General features: G+C 43.9%; 2 protein-coding genes across 2 annotated transcripts in view; both read right to left on the reverse strand.

Moving 5' to 3' along the window:
• The window catches only part of LOC119916213 (NLR family CARD domain-containing protein 3-like), a 795,320-nt gene that overhangs the window by 645,755 nt on the left and 132,421 nt on the right, over positions 1 to 17,144 (reverse strand).
• The window catches only part of LOC119905250 (kalirin-like), a 39,830-nt gene that overhangs the window by 11,941 nt on the left and 10,745 nt on the right, over positions 1 to 17,144 (reverse strand). The window contains 32 exon segments of the mRNA XM_038722070.1: positions 363 to 452; positions 540 to 609; positions 1,038 to 1,147; positions 1,445 to 1,511; positions 1,588 to 1,712; positions 1,797 to 1,979; positions 2,059 to 2,181; positions 3,277 to 3,392; positions 3,553 to 3,715; positions 4,938 to 5,072; positions 5,149 to 5,287; positions 6,023 to 6,102; positions 6,357 to 6,476; positions 6,856 to 7,019; positions 9,209 to 9,306; positions 9,405 to 9,601; positions 9,713 to 9,857; positions 10,528 to 10,580; positions 10,700 to 10,731; positions 10,734 to 10,818; positions 11,072 to 11,143; positions 11,271 to 11,387; positions 11,811 to 11,933; positions 12,173 to 12,265; positions 12,376 to 12,510; positions 12,674 to 12,805; positions 13,104 to 13,225; positions 13,228 to 13,294; positions 13,885 to 14,007; positions 14,251 to 14,474; positions 14,477 to 14,571; positions 15,237 to 15,488. Of these exon segments, the coding sequence (XP_038577998.1) occupies positions 363 to 452; positions 540 to 609; positions 1,038 to 1,147; positions 1,445 to 1,511; positions 1,588 to 1,712; positions 1,797 to 1,979; positions 2,059 to 2,181; positions 3,277 to 3,392; positions 3,553 to 3,715; positions 4,938 to 5,072; positions 5,149 to 5,287; positions 6,023 to 6,102; positions 6,357 to 6,476; positions 6,856 to 7,019; positions 9,209 to 9,306; positions 9,405 to 9,601; positions 9,713 to 9,857; positions 10,528 to 10,580; positions 10,700 to 10,731; positions 10,734 to 10,818; positions 11,072 to 11,143; positions 11,271 to 11,387; positions 11,811 to 11,933; positions 12,173 to 12,265; positions 12,376 to 12,510; positions 12,674 to 12,805; positions 13,104 to 13,225; positions 13,228 to 13,294; positions 13,885 to 14,007; positions 14,251 to 14,474; positions 14,477 to 14,571; positions 15,237 to 15,488 (3,850 nt within the window).

Raw genomic sequence — 17,144 nt, forward strand, 5'->3', positions numbered from 1 at the left:
TCTTGCAGTACCTGTTGTGCAACACGTAGATGTCCTGAATGTTTCCTGCTGTAGTACCTCTATTGCAGTATTGTAGTAAATTTTTCAGTCCCTGTTGTGGAACTTGTAGATGTCCTGTTTGTGTACTCATGCAGTATATCTTGCAGTACCTGTTGTGTAACAGGTAGATGTTCTGAACCTTTCCTACTGTAGTACCTGTATTGCAGTATATTTTCACTACCTCTTGTACCATGTCTTTAACTCTTTTTAAGGATTTTTTTAAGGACTAAAAACTACAGGACAGAGTTTCTTAACTAAATTAGCAGAAATCGTTAAGAAAGATAACGAAGTAGCAGTAGTTAATGAAGCTGAGTGGTTCTGACCTCGAAGAACCCGGCGCCGTGCTGCTGGATCAGTAAGCTGGAGTCGGGTTTGTTCCTGCAGTACGTCACGTACATGTGGAACTTGTCCGCCTGAGCCAGAGACAGGAAGTATTATTCAGAGTACTTTCACCTGTAATTTACATTTTTTATTCATATGACTTAAACCAAGCTGGTTACCCAGGTAACGAAGCAGTGCCCCACGTCCTCAGGAAGCTGTTCGTAGTTTTCCAGCTCCTTCAGGAAAATACTGCAAAACACAAGAGTACTGCATTTATACACACAGAATACTGTACAGTGTTAGAGAGGAAATAAATACACTGTATGTACTGTACCCCTGGAGTACTACAGTACATTTTGCAACATATAGGTGTGCTGTTTGCTTATGTAGTACTGTAGAACGTATCTGTACTACAGTACATGTTGTATTTACATAGTACATATTGCAATGATATAGTAAATATCCCAAAGATGTCCTAGATGTGTACTATTGTAGTACATATTTTGTATATTTTGCCGTACCTGTACCCTCGCAGATGTACTACATGTGTGTTACTGTAGTACATGTATTGTAGTATCGCAGTATATTTTGCAGTACCTGTTGTGGAACTCGTAGATGTACTACATATGTGTAACTGTAGTACATGTATTGTAGTATCGCAGTATATTTTGCAGTACCTGTTGTGGAACTCGTAGATGTCCTGGATGTTTCCGAACACGATGTCGTCCTTGTTGGTGAGACCAGGTGGGACGTCCTCCGAGCCACTCGTCATCTCCCACAGGTACGTCTGTGCCAGGTAAAAGTACTACTCTTAGGAAATACTATCCACTATGATGTAGTACTATATGGTATCGTGTATTGCTTTAATGTTTTGCATAGAAGTCTTTTGTCCTCGAGTGTCAGCAGAGGGCGCTGCTGGTGTCAGTAAACAAACAGCTTCAGACTGACACAGTACAATATCACATAAAACTATGTTGAAACACAAAGTACGTGTAGTATGTGGTATTTCAGAATCTAAACGGACTGCCCAGTATTCTGTGGTACTGTGTGGTACTACAGGACTATGGTGTTGCTAAGAAAGTACCTCTATACACTCCTGCAGGTCTCTGACGTAGACTCTCTCTGTTTGAAGGAGCTCAGCCATGATGTACCTGAGAGTACACACACACGTTACCAAAGCATGTACACCGTGATACTTTCAGTACTGTTGGTACTAACGCTACTCACTCTTTCTTTCGGGCGGAGCGCCTCTTCTCGTCGCTGACCTGATGGCTGGGGTCAGACAGGTTGACCTCGGGGTCGGAGTCAGACAGACTGTTGGGGATCAGCTCCAGCTCCAGGTCCTTATTGTCCTGTCAGGGACACCGTACATGAGTGAAAGGTGAGTCTACCTGCAGATGGTTTCCGTATCCAAACACATTCTTTACTGTTCTTACCTGTGAGCAGCCTCCCAGCGCCGTCTCCAGCAGGTGGCGGTACTGTCCCACCCTGACAGTGAAGTCGCGGTATCGTTTATCCACCGTGGCAACACAGCGACGAAGCTCAGTGCGGTGGGCGTGGCCTTTAGCCAGCATGCTCTCAGCCAGCTGGATCAGCAGGTGAACCTTCTCCTGGGTGTGCTGAGAGGCCGTCAGACAGGTGAGTGATGGCGGTGGTGAAAACGTGTGTGTGTTTGTGTGTCTGTGTGTGTGTTCTCACCTTGGCCGACACACAAAACTCTCTGTGTTGGTTCAGCAGTTCTTGTGTTTCAGACGCCGATGCGCCCGGCGATGTGTGCGTGGCCAGGTAGTGGTCACCTGACTGCTGCAGCCAATCCAGAGCCTGAAACCAACAGTTTCATTACTCTTCCATTTAATGAAAATAGCCTAAACGTGAGGTCACGGTTCTTCTGCGGTTCATCAATAAATACTTTTCACAAACTATAAGCAGTGTATGAGCGTGACGCTAAAGTGTGATAGCGTGAAAATGCTAGAACAATAATAAATAACGACCATTTCCAGACATACTAAATCAGGGTTTCCATTGGCCGAAGCGAAACAGGAAATGACCATTGCCTGTGCTTCAATATACAAGTTATACTGCAGATTATAATTTTAAACACAATACACATGATCAATTTATAGTGTGATACACATTGTAGACAAAACTACCCAACAGTAGGGCTGAAATTAACGAGTATTTTAATTATAGATTAGTCTGCCGATTTTTTTCTCAATTAATCAATTAGTTGTTCGGTCCAGAAAAGTTTTTAAAACGTTGATCAGTGTTTCCCAAAGCCCGAGGAGACGTCCTAAAATGGTCCTCAAAGCAAATATATTCAGTTTACTGTCACCGAGGAGCAAAGAAACCAGAAAATATTCACATTTTAGAAGCTGAAATACCAAAATTTGTTTATTTTTTCTTTAAAAAAGGACTCAAAGTGATTAATCAATTATTAAAATAGTTGGCGGTTAATTTAATGACAACTAATCGATTCATCAATTAATCGTTGCAACTCAACCAAACAGTGTATAATGTGGTAAAAATATGCCCAATCCCGGCTTGCTGTGATCATTGCATGTCAAACTAATCAATGCTAAGGCATCCTTAATAATGTTCCAATTATGTGATATATTTAACAATATCGCACTCTCAAAGGGGCCCAAAGAGCACCTTTACTTTGATACTTACAGTACATTTTGCTGATAGTTCTTATACTTAAGTAAAATTTTGAATGCAAGACTTTTACTAGTTATTTTTAAATACAGCCTCTTTTACTTAAGTTAAAGATATGAGTACTTCTACCACTGACAAGGATGCAAGGTCTGTTCTGTTGACTGTGTGATTGATAAGCCACCAGTAGGAATTCATTAATAATCCTCTAATATTCCAAAATGCATTTCCTGTCACCGTAATGACATTGCAGATTTTGTGTACCTGCTGGGTGTGGCTCTGGAACATCAGGTACTGCTGGCACTGATCCAGTCTACGTTTCTTCAAAGTCCAGAAATGAAGAACTCTGTTTTCCCTCTGGAGCAACTCACTGAGGATACCTGCACACACACACCGGATCATTAAAATGAACACTGGTGTACACATATACTCAAACCAATCATGCGTGGAGTTCCTCAGGGCTCTATACTGGTTCCACTGTACGTCTCTATAACACTCAACATTACTTGTGTATTTCTGTGTGGGCGTCTGTTCATTTACCTTTGACTTGTTGCTCTGGTACCCTGGAGTGCCCCGTGACCTCGGTCATCCCCGTTACCCCGGAGACGGTGACGCTGTGGCCTGAGATGTTCGCCATCGTGACGCTGTTGCGGTGGATGTACTTGAGGAAAACTTCAGCATTTCGTCTGGCCAGAGTGCAGGCCTGTCGCCACAGAAACAAGACTGTTAGAGGACGTATCATCGTACATGGTGACTTTTATGAAACGCACATGAGGTTGTTCTATGTACAATTCAGGACTGTTCAAGACCATCAAAGAATATTTGGGATTACGCAAGACGTTCTCAGACTAGCGTAAACTTTTCAAAGCTACTAAATACAATTAAACAAAATGAATTTTCCTATTAGGCAAGATCATTTTAACACATCTTTAACAACATTACTACTACTCAAAAATACTCAAGAATATTCAGATATCACAAAATACCATTATATATTTATATATATATTATATTTAGACAACATTCAAAACAATTAAAGACTATGTAAGACAGTTTCCTAAGTTGATAACAAAGGCCGACGTTTTAAACAGTGGGTCCTTAAATCCAGACAGAAGTAAACAAACTTCTCATTTTTAGTCCGCGACTCAATGAAAACTTTTTTTAGCTCCAGATTGCTAGCATTAGCTATTTAACATTAGCCGTTAACTCCTTCAGTTGAGGAAACGCTTCTTAAATATGCACCTTATATCTTGCCAACAGACTGAGGCTAAAACTAAGTCATCATACCAGCTGATGAGCCATGCAGACAAAAATATATAGATAAAAAAGAACCAGCATTGTTGCTAGTTATCTCTAGCGTGTGAAAGGTTAGACTGTTATTTCATTCTATCATAACCCTGTTTGGATGTTAACTATAGAGAGATATACTTGGGCAAGATGTTAGATTTATGCTTTATGTTTTCATTTGAGAGATTACAAGAGAAAAGTATCTGATAATCAGGACGAGTATTGTCCAGAGTACATGGTCCAATAAAGAGCAGGACAGAGCTGCTAGCATTAGCCTAAACTTTGATATGGTAGGACCGGCTCCTACACAGTGGGTCCTAAACATGTTTATTTTCTGACTTCACTTGAAATCCTACAAACTTAGTTAAGTTAGCTAATAATTGGAAAACTAGCCTTGGGAGTAACCCTGGGTTGCTATTGTAGCTTTTAAGCTAGTTAGCCAGGCATGCTAATGTTTTACCTTACATTAGCACAGACAAACGTTAGTTTTTGTATTATACAGGTTATAAAGACATCATTCATGCTCCATGTAAACCACTTCACTAAAAGACAGCTGCCGTGCCCAGTTATGGTTGCTTATTTCTGATTGGATGGTTCAGGGAGGGGGTTTAAGGCTTTTCTTTTCGAGCTCTCCTCACCTTCAGGAACGCCTCCTTCTGCTCCATGTGTTTGTTGATGAGTGGCATGAGCTGCTCCGGTTGTCTCTCTCCACCTCCACACCAGTCCTCCTCCCGGCGGTACTCCTGCTCCAGACTCTCCAGTACCCCACACACCTGGAGAAAGACAGCAGACAGGTGGGTGGAGAGGCGTACAGACAGGTAGTAAGGTAGGACAGACAGACAGCTGTACCTGCTGGGATGTCCTGTAGAAGGCTGCGGAGGCGTTCACCAGTTTGAGTCTGTCTTCAATCCTCAGCATTAGAGTCTGCCAGTGCAGCGCCACCGTCTGGGCACAAGACCTCACTCCATCTGGATCATAGTGACCTGACCTGAAGGGGGGAGACTCAGAGGTCAGAGGTCACATGATTGGGACGACTTCTTAATACAGGACCTCTGGATGATGATTAACATGTTGGTTTTAATCACAACTCCAGAGGAAACTTGTATTTTTACCTGATGATCAGCCATTAACTGAAAGTGCTGAATATTGGATATTAGTCTCATGTCTGTGTGTTATGTACGGAGTTGGAGTCGGGATGTAGTTAGCCTAGCTTAGCATAAAGACTACATACATAAAGTAACCAAGTAACGTGACTTAACTTATGTAAGTTAAGTTACTTAAGTAATGTTGTAAGACAAACCATGATCTATTCCTAAACCTAACAAGGTTTGGTGCCTAAATCTAACCAAATTCTGACGTTTCACAATGACGTTTAGAAGAGAGACCTTCATCTCCTTATCTGCTTTTAGGAAATCTCTTGAAGACATTTTTACAGAGGTCTGCAGTTCTTTTTAAAACCTTTTTCATTTTAAAAAATGTGTCATCGACACTGCTGTCACCACGGCCCTTTCTGTTCATATGCTGCCCTGCTGCCCATTGTGAAATGTGGTCTTGTTCATGTTTTGCAATGTTTCCTGTATGTTATGTCTCTTTAGTCTGTATATTTTTTTCCTTACTCTTTATTCCCTTGTCCCGTCAAGAGGATGTCCTGACATTTTTTTTGTCCTTAACTAACTTGTCTGGTTAAATTAAAAAAAATAGTGCAGTGCAGACATCAACTAACCTGACCAGCAGCTCTGCTCTCTGCTGCAGAGCCAGAGCCACCTGATGAGTCCTCTGCAGGGAGTCGGCGTGGAGCAGAGCCTGGAACGAAGGAAGGTGTGTGGACTTAATTTCCATCGAAATTACATGTTGCCATGGTAACCTTTACATCTGTCTGCTGTGATGGACAGCAGACAGATTATCTTCCCTCTCTGCATGAGGGCAGGGTCACTGATTCATCGTCTTCATCCTCCCATTTGTTAACAAGCTCTCAGCTGAATATCCCAAAATGCACTTTATGTAATGTATTGTCTTTTTGTGTTAGTGTATGTTTTAGTGTGTGTATGTGCAGTTACCTCTATGGCTTGCTGGAGGCGCTCATGCTCCCTCTGCAGCTGCTCGGCTTCAGACAGACAGCTGGAGTTCAACATGCAGGACGACAGCATGACCTCCCCCTCTGAGATCCATCCCAGCACCTGAGACACAGACAGACAGGTGTAGATACAAATGCAGCTGTGCGTGGTGTGTTACCTGTTTGACCTGGCTCTGCAGGTGAGTGTGTGTTACCTGTTTGACCTGGCTCTGCAGGTGAGTGTGTGTTACCTGTTTGACCTGGCTCTGCAGGTGAGTGTGTGTTACCTGTTTGACCTGGCTCTGCAGGTGAGTGTGTGTTACCTGTTTGACCTGGCTCTGCAGGTGAGTGTGTGTTACCTGTTTGACCTGGCTCTGCAGGTGTGTGTGTGTTACCTGTTTGACCTGGCTCTGCAGGTGTGTGTGTGTTACCTGTTTGACCTGGCTCTGCAGGTGTGTGTGTGTTACCTGTTTGACCTGGCTCTGCAGGTGTGTGTGTGTTACCTGTTTGACCTGGCTCTGCAGGTGTCTCAGCTGCAGGTTCTGCTCCAGGTGTGTGTGTGTGTGATCTGCAATCTGCTGCATCTCCTTCTGTTTGTCCTGCAGGAGGTGCTGCAGCTCCTCCACCTGAGAGGAGAGACCCCCCTCTGCCTCCGATAGCTCGATACCTGACACACACACACACACACACACTGTTAGACCTTCAGAGTGAAGACATTTCAGCTGTTACGGTACTCGCAAATATAGTAACACAACTGTATTTATGTGTGTTTTAATCCACATTCGTTTGTCTGTGTGTGTGTGTGTGTGTGTGTGTCTCCATGACAAATTCAATACCCTGGTTTCCATGGGGACCAGCTGTGTGCTTCAGAGAGCAGTTTCCATGGCAACCCCATCCCCCTTTCCCCCTCCCTCCATTATCCTCTCTGCCCCCCCACCCCCTTTCCCCTCTAATATCATGTGTGTGTTACTGAACTGGTCCGACGGATGCTGCACTGTAGCATTAAAATCTGCTGACTGACTTCTGGTCTGTTCTATTTTTTCACAGCAGAGGACGAAAAATTATCAATATGAAAACCTGTTCTGAACTGTCAACTGTTCTGCTTTCTGCCCGTTCGGCCTTTTGCCAGTTTATGGTTGTTTGATACATAAAATCCCATTGGAACATCCCCCCTCCCCCAAAGCACGAAAATGAAATCCAAAAACTGTGAACACTTCAAGGACCACAAGAACCCTTTCATCAATCTCTACCTCCTCATCTCTGTAAACTCAGTCAGTATATTAGACTTCAAGGACCACTGGAGCCTTAGGACTCTATGGAAACCCTTAAAAATATTTGGAACCCTAATTGAAAGCACTAGAAACAACCGGAGGACACAAAAAGTCAAGGAATTCCCTCAATGCTCTATTACCTTGTCATTGACTCCTTGAAACCACTTAGGGACCAGTGGAGAACTATTAACAATCTCTGAATACTCCTCAAGGACCAGTGGAACCCTAAGGGGAACTTTAGTCCCTCGGAACCACTGAATCCCATTATGGAGCACTAAAAATCACCCAAGGACCCCTGGAACCAACAAAAAGACTCATAAAATCCCCCAGACTCCCCTAAGAGACCCCTGTAACACACATAAAAGACTCCTGGAGCCTTCTCAAGGAACCTTAAAGATGGAAATCCCTAAGGGTTCTTTAGACCGAAGTGAGAATTTGAATGTCCAAATCTCAAAAATCTCATCAGAAACCTCTGAAAACCCTTGGCAATTTGTTGAACACAACCAAGGAACACACTGAAAGATACACTGAAGTCCCTGAAGGTCTCTAAAGTTACTTCTGGGATTCCTTAAGGGTCAGTGAAATCAAGATTCAAAGTGTTCATTGTCAGATGTTCAAGTTTCCCTGTACACTGAAATTCTGCTGTCCACATCAAATGCCTACAATAAAATAAAATAAATGTATCAATAAAAATACAATAACAAATACGATAAATAGTGATTAATGATACAATAAATCCTCTCAAGGATCCCTGGGACCCCTTAAAGAACTGTTGGAAGCTTGTAGGGACTTCTAGATCCCCCTCAAGGACCACTGCAGCACTACTCAATTACCTCTGGAACCCACTTCATAAGCACTACAAACCAACTATGAACTACTAACCAAAAGACTCCTGGAAGTATCTCAAGGTCACCAGAGCCCCGTCAGTGACTCCTGGGAATCTCTTAGGGACTACCAGAACCCATTCAATGAGCATTTAAACCCTTAGAAGCTCTTCATGGACCACATGAACCCTTTGCAGGATCTCTTCCTCCTCCATTACCTTTGCAGTCCCAAAAGTGGCTTCTGGAAACTGTCCAGAAAGCCTTTAAGTGGCCTCTAAAACCTGTTAGAGAACTTCCAGAGCTCCCTGAAGGACCAGCACAGCTCTATCAAACACCACTGGGACTCCCTAAAGCACAAGTCAAGAAACTCTGAAAGACAATAAAACACTGCTGGAAGCCCGTAAATGACTCGTGTTGTCTCTATTTCATTTCTTGTGGTGTACCCCACGGCTCATTCCTAGTTCCCTTTATTTTCAGTCTATATAAGCTGCCGTTAGGTTCTAACATTCAAAAAAATGGTGTAAATTCACGACGATACGCGGATGACACTCAGCTTAACGTTTCTGTTCATCCGATGACCTCAGCCCTGTTCACACCCTTGTTAATTGCATTTCAGATCAGCAAATGTAATCTGTGAAAGTAATCACATTACTAATCAGTAGCGGCACTAATCATACCGTAAGTAGAAGTAGTAGGAATGGTAGCATTAAATATAATATTACTAGAATTACAGTACAATTGTACGGAAGTGTGTGTCTTACCCGATGCCTGGACCTCAGTGACGTACTGCTGAAGGTCGTGACCTTGTTGGATGACCTCATAGATCATATTGTTCATAGCCAGCCTTCGCTCCATGTGCCTGCAGATCAATCAATCAGTCAAAGCCTGCAATGGCCTGTTTTCTATGAGCAATTTTTGTGTTGAGCCAGGATGACGTCATCACAATGGTCAGTTTACCTGTGGATGCGCTGCTGTGCTAGCGTTAGCACCTCAGGGCTGGCCTCCACTAGCCGTGACTGGCCCAATGCTAGCTTGTCCTGGGCTAGCTTGTCGTGGTTTGCATCGGCTAGCCGTGGCGATGCTAGCTTTTCTGCTGAGAAGTCCTGGGACTGTTTCTGGAGGTCCTGCTTCCAGGCATCTATTTCCCCGGTTACCTACGAAACACACATACATAATTAATCCAACCTTGACACAGCGGAAGGAGGTTAAAAAATGAAATGCATAAAGTATTAATTATTAGTAAATGAAAAACATAAACGTTGCACCTCCAGTGTGCACTGGTGCAGAATGCGGAGCTGCAGGTAAACATCCAATCGGATTTTCCTCTGGTGGAAAAGTTCCTCCAACTGAATGAACTCTTCCAGCTGCTGCAACACTGACTCCACATGGGCCACCGAGCTACCCTGGGGCCTGAAACAAACGCACCTAAAATGGTTAAACAAACCCAAGAACATGAACTTTACAAACTTAAAAACAAATGTGCCATTACAGGTCAAATAAAGTCGAAAACAAATGCACCCGCATAGATTATACAAAGTATAAAATAAACACACCCACACATGCTATAGAACCTGAAAACAAAAACACCCACAGTCTTTACATACACCAACTCCACACAGGACCATGAGCTGCCCAGAACAGTGAAACAAATGCACCCACACTGATTATACAAGCTAGAAAAAACCTGAAAACAAAAACGCTTCCACACAGGCTGCCTCGAAGGGCAGAGGGTGTTCTATGCTGTCAAGTTTGTAAAGTCCCTTCAGGCAAATTTTGATGTGCAATAAGGGCTGTAAAAATAAAAGACTTGACTACCTGAAACAAACGCACCCCACAGTTTATACAAACTACAAAATGAACGCACCTACACAGGTTAAACAAAGCTGGAAACAAACCAACTCCACCCACAGAAACATACACGAACATCACATGTGCCACACAGCTGCCTTGATGCTTAAAAGAAACATACCCTGTAGATTTTACAAACCTTAAACACCCACAATAATGACAAACACCAGATCAGATCCACACAGGCTGCCCCGATGAGTGAATCAAACGCACCCATACTCTCTGCGTGTACCTGAGTTGCAGGATGAGATCTTCTCCTTCCCGGATGACACTCATCGCAGCTTCCTGTGGGTCAGGGTTAGATTCAGGGTTAGTGTGAGGGTTAGAGCTGAGGGGTCAGAGGTCAGGGGGGTGTTAGGTTGTTATGACGGGGTTAGGCGTAGAGGTCAGAGGTCAGCAGGTACCTGCGTGTTGGCCTGCTGCTGCTGCTGCTGATGAGAGCCTGCAGAGCCTCAACGGTGTCCGGACAAACACAGAGATCTGAGGAGAGCTGCTTCTGGAGGCCCTCCATCCATACTGAGAGCTGAGAGAGGAGGAGGAGGAGGGGAGGAAGAGAGGGGAGAGAGGAGGAGGAAGAGCAGGAGGAGGGAGGAGAGAAGAGGAGAGGAGAGGAGGAGGAGGAGGGAGAGGAGGAGTGGAGGGGGGAGAGATCAGGAGAGAGGAGGACGAGGAAAAACATTCATTGACTCACAATAATAAACTTATAACAGGAAAACACTGCAGATATCACAGTTAATGACAGTGTATTAATTGTGTGTGTGGTGTGTGTTTGTTACCTCCTTGGTGTGTGTGAAAGACACAGCGAGGTCCAGCAGCAGCTTCCTCTGTTCAACTCTCTGGATGAACGCCTGCAAACACACAACACAATATTAAATACACACATTAACAACACATCACCTGCGGCGCATTGGTGTTTGTCCTTTCTGTTTGAAACAGGGCGTCGGCCATTTTGAACAGAAGTCCAGACTTCCTTACCTGCATGCGGAGCTCCAGGTCTCGGGCTGCCTGGTAGATCTCCTCCTCCTCACACTCTCCAGACTGAGCCAGCTGATCGGCTGCTTCCAGAAGCTTCTCTGCATTAGTGTAAGTGTTCTGTCACACACACACATCATGGTGAACAATCCTGCTTTTGAGATTAAGTCCTCACAAAGTCTCCACCAGCTGCATTAACCCTGCTACACACACTTTCATTTATTTAGTGTTTCACCTTTCTAACAGTTGAATTTACACTTACTGATCTTTACTTTACGTGTAGCAGGATACTGATCACTTAGGGAAGCTGAACAGCCATTTTATGTTGAGATAAATGTGTGGATGTGCCTTGTTGCAGGTTAGCTCGGTGTAAACTCTTGGCTAGAAAAGCTCATGGTCAGATTTATTATTTATTTTGCGTTGACTCTACACATGTCGCAGCGACGTAGGCAGCAAGACCTGTGATTGGTCGACACGTAGTCTACGCCGTAGTGGACTTGACGCAGAAGTATAAACTGGCCTTGAGCGTGGTGGATGTGTTACCTGTGCGACCTGCTGGAAGTCGTCATGGCGTTTCTGCAGCGCTCGCGCGCGGTGCAGAGACTTCCCCACGCCGCTGTGTTTGTTGAGGAAAACCTCACCGTGCTGCTCCACCCAGTCCAACACCTGAGAGACAGACAGGTGCTTTTGTTTAATAAAAACATTTCCACACGGTAGGTCAAGATTTTGACTTAATATCTCATAATTGTGGCTTATAGGTTAAATTCAGTGTATTTAAGTCTTAATGATTCAAATCAGTATGTAAATATTTTCTGATATTGATGTTAATATTAACTGGATAAGAAGAATTGGTCCTAAGGTCTGATGTTAATCTCAGTCTGGATCTGTGTCTGAATGTATCATACCTGTCTAACATCCTGTTGAAACACACACAGCTGCAGGCGCTGGTGGAGGCGGAGCTTACGATGCTGCCACGCCCCCTCCACCTCATGGTGACCCTGCAAATAAAGAGAAGACTTAAAATCAGTCCACCTGTCTGTCTGTCTGCTGGTCAGTGAGGTCTGCTCTCTACTGATGGATGTGGGACGTTATGTCTCGTAAGCCATACCTGCATGACCTGGTGCAGAACTCCCATGATGCCATGCGTGGCAGCACTGAAGTCTGGTTTGGTGGCTGCGTCATCGGAGTCGGCCGCCGGGCAACGCTGGAGGACATCCAATAAGGCTTTACCACTCTCACTGACCTGCAGACAGACAGGTAGTCAGTCAGACAGACAGGTGGGAGACAGACAGGTGTTGAGACAGACAGGTACGTGGACAGACAGGTGTTGACGGACAGGTGTTGAGACAGACAGGTACGTGGACAGACAGGTGTTGAGATAGACAGGTATGTGGACAGACAGGTACCTGTGTGTAGTTAGCAGAGATCTCCTCGTTCAGCTCCTGGTGTTTCTTTGTTGCAGCTTCCAGCTCTGCTGTCGCTGAAGGCAACGTCCCTTCAGAGCACGTCTGAACCCAGCCCTCCACTCTGAGCAGGAACTGGACAAGTAGAGCGACAGACAGGTAGGAAGATAAAAGCAAAACAGGTAAAATAGTGGACAGACAGGAAGACAACAAAATGTAGACAGGAAGATAGAGAGGCAGACAGGCAGGTAGACATAAAGGGGTAAAGAGCAGATACAGACAGGTACAAAGGTTGGTGGTGAAACAGGTAAAAGACAGGTAGATAGAGAAGAAGACAGACAGGTGGACAGGTATAGTACATAGACTGGTAAAAGACAGGTAAAAAACAGGTAGACGTGCAGGTGTATGCTGCTGGTGATCCTGATTGTGTCACCTGTTCTGCCCCCTGGTGGAAGCCGGTTGCCATGGCGAGCGTGTTGCTCCGCTCCTCCAGTGTCGTCGTCAGGGACTTCCAGTCTTCCTGTAACCGTGACGACACCATGGCGATTCGCTCTGCCCGTAGTGACCGGCCTCCGCCAGCCTCGCCGCCACGGTCACCACGCTGTCTACGTTCACGCTGCCGTTCTGCAGCGAGACGCACAGACGACTCATTCAGGACAAACGTGTTACAAATGTCCTCACTTTTCCGAAATTACTTCACTTTCCCGAAATGTCCTCGCTTTTCGAAAAAGTCCTCACTTACCTAAAATGTCCTCACTTTTCTGAAATGTCCCCACTTTCCTAATATATCCTCAATTTTCTAAAATGTCCTCACTTTCCTAAAATGTCCTCACTTTTCTAAAATGGCCCTACTTTCCTAAAATGTCCTCACTTTCCCGAAATGTCCTCACTTTCCTAAAATGTCCTCACTTTCCTAAAACGTCCTCTCTTTCCTAAAATGTCCTCACTTTCCTAAAATGTCCTCACTTTCCAAATTGTCCTCACTTTTCTAAAATGTCCTCACTTTTCTGAAATGTGCTCACCTTCCTAAAATGTTCCCACTTTCCTAAAATGTCCTCACTTTTCTAAAATGTCCTCACTTTCCAAATTGTCCTCACTTTTCTGAAATGTCCTCACTTTCCTAAAATGTCCTCACTTTCCCAAACTGTCCTCACTTTTCTAAAATGTCCTCACTTTCCTAAAACGTCTTCACTTTCACACACACACAGACTGACCATGCAGTTGGCGGTGAAGTGCTGGTGTTGTGTCTGGAGGTCGAGGGCGTGCTGGTGGTTCTGGCCGACCTCCGCCAGACTCTGCATGAACAACTCTTTACTGTGAGCGATCCACTCCGACATCTGAGATGGACAGAGACAGACAGAGACGGGTTAAAGAGCAGCGACACTTCAGCTTATGAAACAATCAGAAGCAGAGTAGGGTGGATCCTGACAAGCCGGTAGTGTGATCCAAGACAAAGCCGCTTCAGCCTGTTGTTCTGTAGGTGACATACGCAGAACGTATCAATGAGGCCTCAGGTAAGAAAGAAGATCAATGTCTTCGTCCTGTCTGTTAACAGATGAACCGTGAGCTGTAAACCTCACCTTGGTGGCGTCCTGCTCGAACAGGTGCAGCTGCAGCGCCTGGTCCAGGTGCAGCTTCCTGTCACTCCAGCTCTGCAGCAGGTGACTGCGAGCCGCCTGCAGCCGGTCCAGCAGAGACGAAACCTTCGGCGCAACGCTCTGAAAGTCCGCCCCGCCCGACAGCCAGCTGCCGTGGCCGCCACCGCCGCTGCCTTCAGTAGAGGCGTCACCGTGGGAGGGCCCAAGCGCATGCGCTGAAGCAAGCTCCGCCCCTCTCGCTCCAGGCCGTCGACAGGTGCCGTGGCGATGGTGTTACGGAGACGACTGTGTTCCTCGAGGAGTCTGGAAAATATGGAAATAACTCTATAAACAAAAATGTCTTTAAAACTAGTTACCAAATACGTTCTGACGTTGTAATACCTAATCACTAACTCTTTAATAATCAACATCTCTTTAAATAATCAATAACTCTTTTATAATCAATGACTCTTTAAATAATCAACAACTCTTTAAATAATCAACAACTCTTTAATAATCAACAACTCTTTAAATAATCAATAACTCTTTAAATAATCACTAACTCTTTAATAATCAAAACTCTTTAAATAATCAACAACTCTAATAATCAACAACTCTTTAAATAATCAATAACTCTTTAAATAATCACTAACTCTTTAATAATCAACAACTCTTTAAATAATCAACAACTCTTTAATACAACAACTCTTAATAATCAACAACTCTTTAAATAATCAATAACTCTTTAAATAATCAATAACTCTTTAAATAATCAATAACTCTTTAAATAATCACTAACTCTTTAATAATCAACAACTCTTTAAATAATCAATAACTCTTTAAATAATCACTAACTCTTTAATAATCAACAACTCTTTAAATAATCACTAACTCCTTAAATAATCAATAACTCTTTAAATAATCACTAACTCCTTAAATAATCAATAACTTTTTAATAATCAACAAGTGTGACTTAGGGTCTTCCTCACTTGCGGGCCTCGTCCACGTCCTGGGGCTCTGGTATGCGGTTCAGCCCGGCCTCCAGCTGCTCCAGCTGGGACAGCAGCTGAGTGGCGGCCCCAGAGAACTCCTCCAGACCCAGACGCAGCTCGGTCCACTCCACGTGGTCGTACTCCAGCGAGCCGCCGAGGTCAGAGGTCAGCTGGGACGGGTCCACAAGCCGGGACAAACCCTCCACCGACACCAGGCTGGTCTGAAGAGGGACAGAAAGAAGGGGTGTACTGAGAGGAAACTACAGCACGTACACACAGGGAACTCCAGTACACCAACAAGTACACACAGGGAACTACAGTACACCAACAAGTACACACAGGGAACTACAATACATCAACAAGAACACACAGGAAACTACAGTACGACTTAAACAATGATAACCAAATGAAAACATTTTAGTACAGCAACAGACTGAGTACTTCTACTGCTATGGAACTCACTAGCAGTACTTCAGTTTGCATCAGTTATATAACTTAGCAACAGTAGTAGTACTTCATTTAACTGTAGTGATACATTGGTTAGCAACAGTTAGTAGCTATAGTACTGACTTTTGCAATACTAGTACTGATGTTATCAGTGCTATTATGTTACTTATCATAATAGTACTGAGGTTATCAGTAGCAGTAAAACAGTACTATCTTAAAGCTGAGCCTGGTCTTGTGTTTCTGCTAGAAGGTCAGGTAGTACTTTATTTAGCAGTAGTAGTATTAAAGTCCTCAGTAGTAGTAGTACCTCGATGCTGAGCCTGGTCTTTGTTTCTGCTAGATGGTGTCAGGTAGTACTTTATTTAGCAGTAGTAGTATTAAAGTTCTCAGTAGTAGTAGTACCTCGAAGCTGAGCCTGGTCTTTGTTTCTGCTAGATGGTGTCAGGTAGTACTTTATTTAGCAGTAGTAGTATTAAAGTTCTCAGTAGTAGTACCTCGATGCTGAGCCTGGTCTTTATTTCTGCTAGATGGTGTCAGGTAGTACTTTATTTAGTAGTATTAAAGTCCTCAGTAGTAGTAGTACCTCGATGCTGAGCCTGGTCTTTGTTTCTGCTAGATGGTGTCAGGTAGTACTTTATTTAGCAGTAGTATTAAAGTTCTCAGTAGTAGTAGTACCTCGAAGCTGAGCCTGGTCTTTGTTTCTGCTAGATGGTGTCAGGTAGTACTTTATTTAGCAGTAGTAGTTAAAGTTCTCAGTAGTAGTAGTATCTCAAAACTGAGCCTGGTCTTTGTTTCTGCTAGATGGTGTCAGTAGTACTTTATTTAGCAGTAGTAGTATTAAGGTTCTCAGTAGTAGTAGTACCTCGATGCTGAGCCTGGTCTTTGTTTCTGCTAGAAGGTGTCAGGTAGTACTTTATTTAGCAGTAGTAGTATTAAAGTTCTCAGTAGTAGTAGTACCTCGAAGCTGAGCCTGGTCTTGTTTCTGCTAGATGGTGTCAGGTAGTACTTTATTTAGCAGTAGTAGTATTAAAGTTCTCAGTAGTAGTAGTACCTCGAAGCTGAGCCTGGTCTTTGTTTCTGCTAGATGGTGTCAGGTAGTACTTTATTTAGCAGTAGTAGTACTAAAGTTCTCAGTAGTAGTAGTAGTATCTCGAAGCTGAGCCTGGTCTTGTGTTTCTGCTTGAAGGTGTCAGGTAGTACTTTATTTAGCAGTAGTAGTATTAAAGTTCTCAGTAGTAGTAGTACCTCGAAGCTGAGCCTGGTCTTTGTTTCTGCTTGATGGTGTCAGGTAGTACTTTATTTAGCAGTAGTAGTATTAAAGTTCTCAGTAGTAGTAGTACCTCGAAGCTGAGCCTGGTCTTGTGTTTCTGCTAGAAGGTGTGAGGTAGTACTTTATTTAGCAGTAGTATTAAGTTCTCAGTAGTAGTAGTACCTCGAAGCTGAGCCTGGTCTTTGTTT

Source organism: Micropterus salmoides, unplaced genomic scaffold (assembly GCF_014851395.1).
Source record: "Micropterus salmoides isolate LMB-PRFRI ecotype aquatic unplaced genomic scaffold, ASM1485139v1 Ms_hic_scaffold_1, whole genome shotgun sequence".
Lineage (NCBI taxonomy): Eukaryota > Metazoa > Chordata > Actinopteri > Centrarchiformes > Centrarchidae > Micropterus > Micropterus salmoides.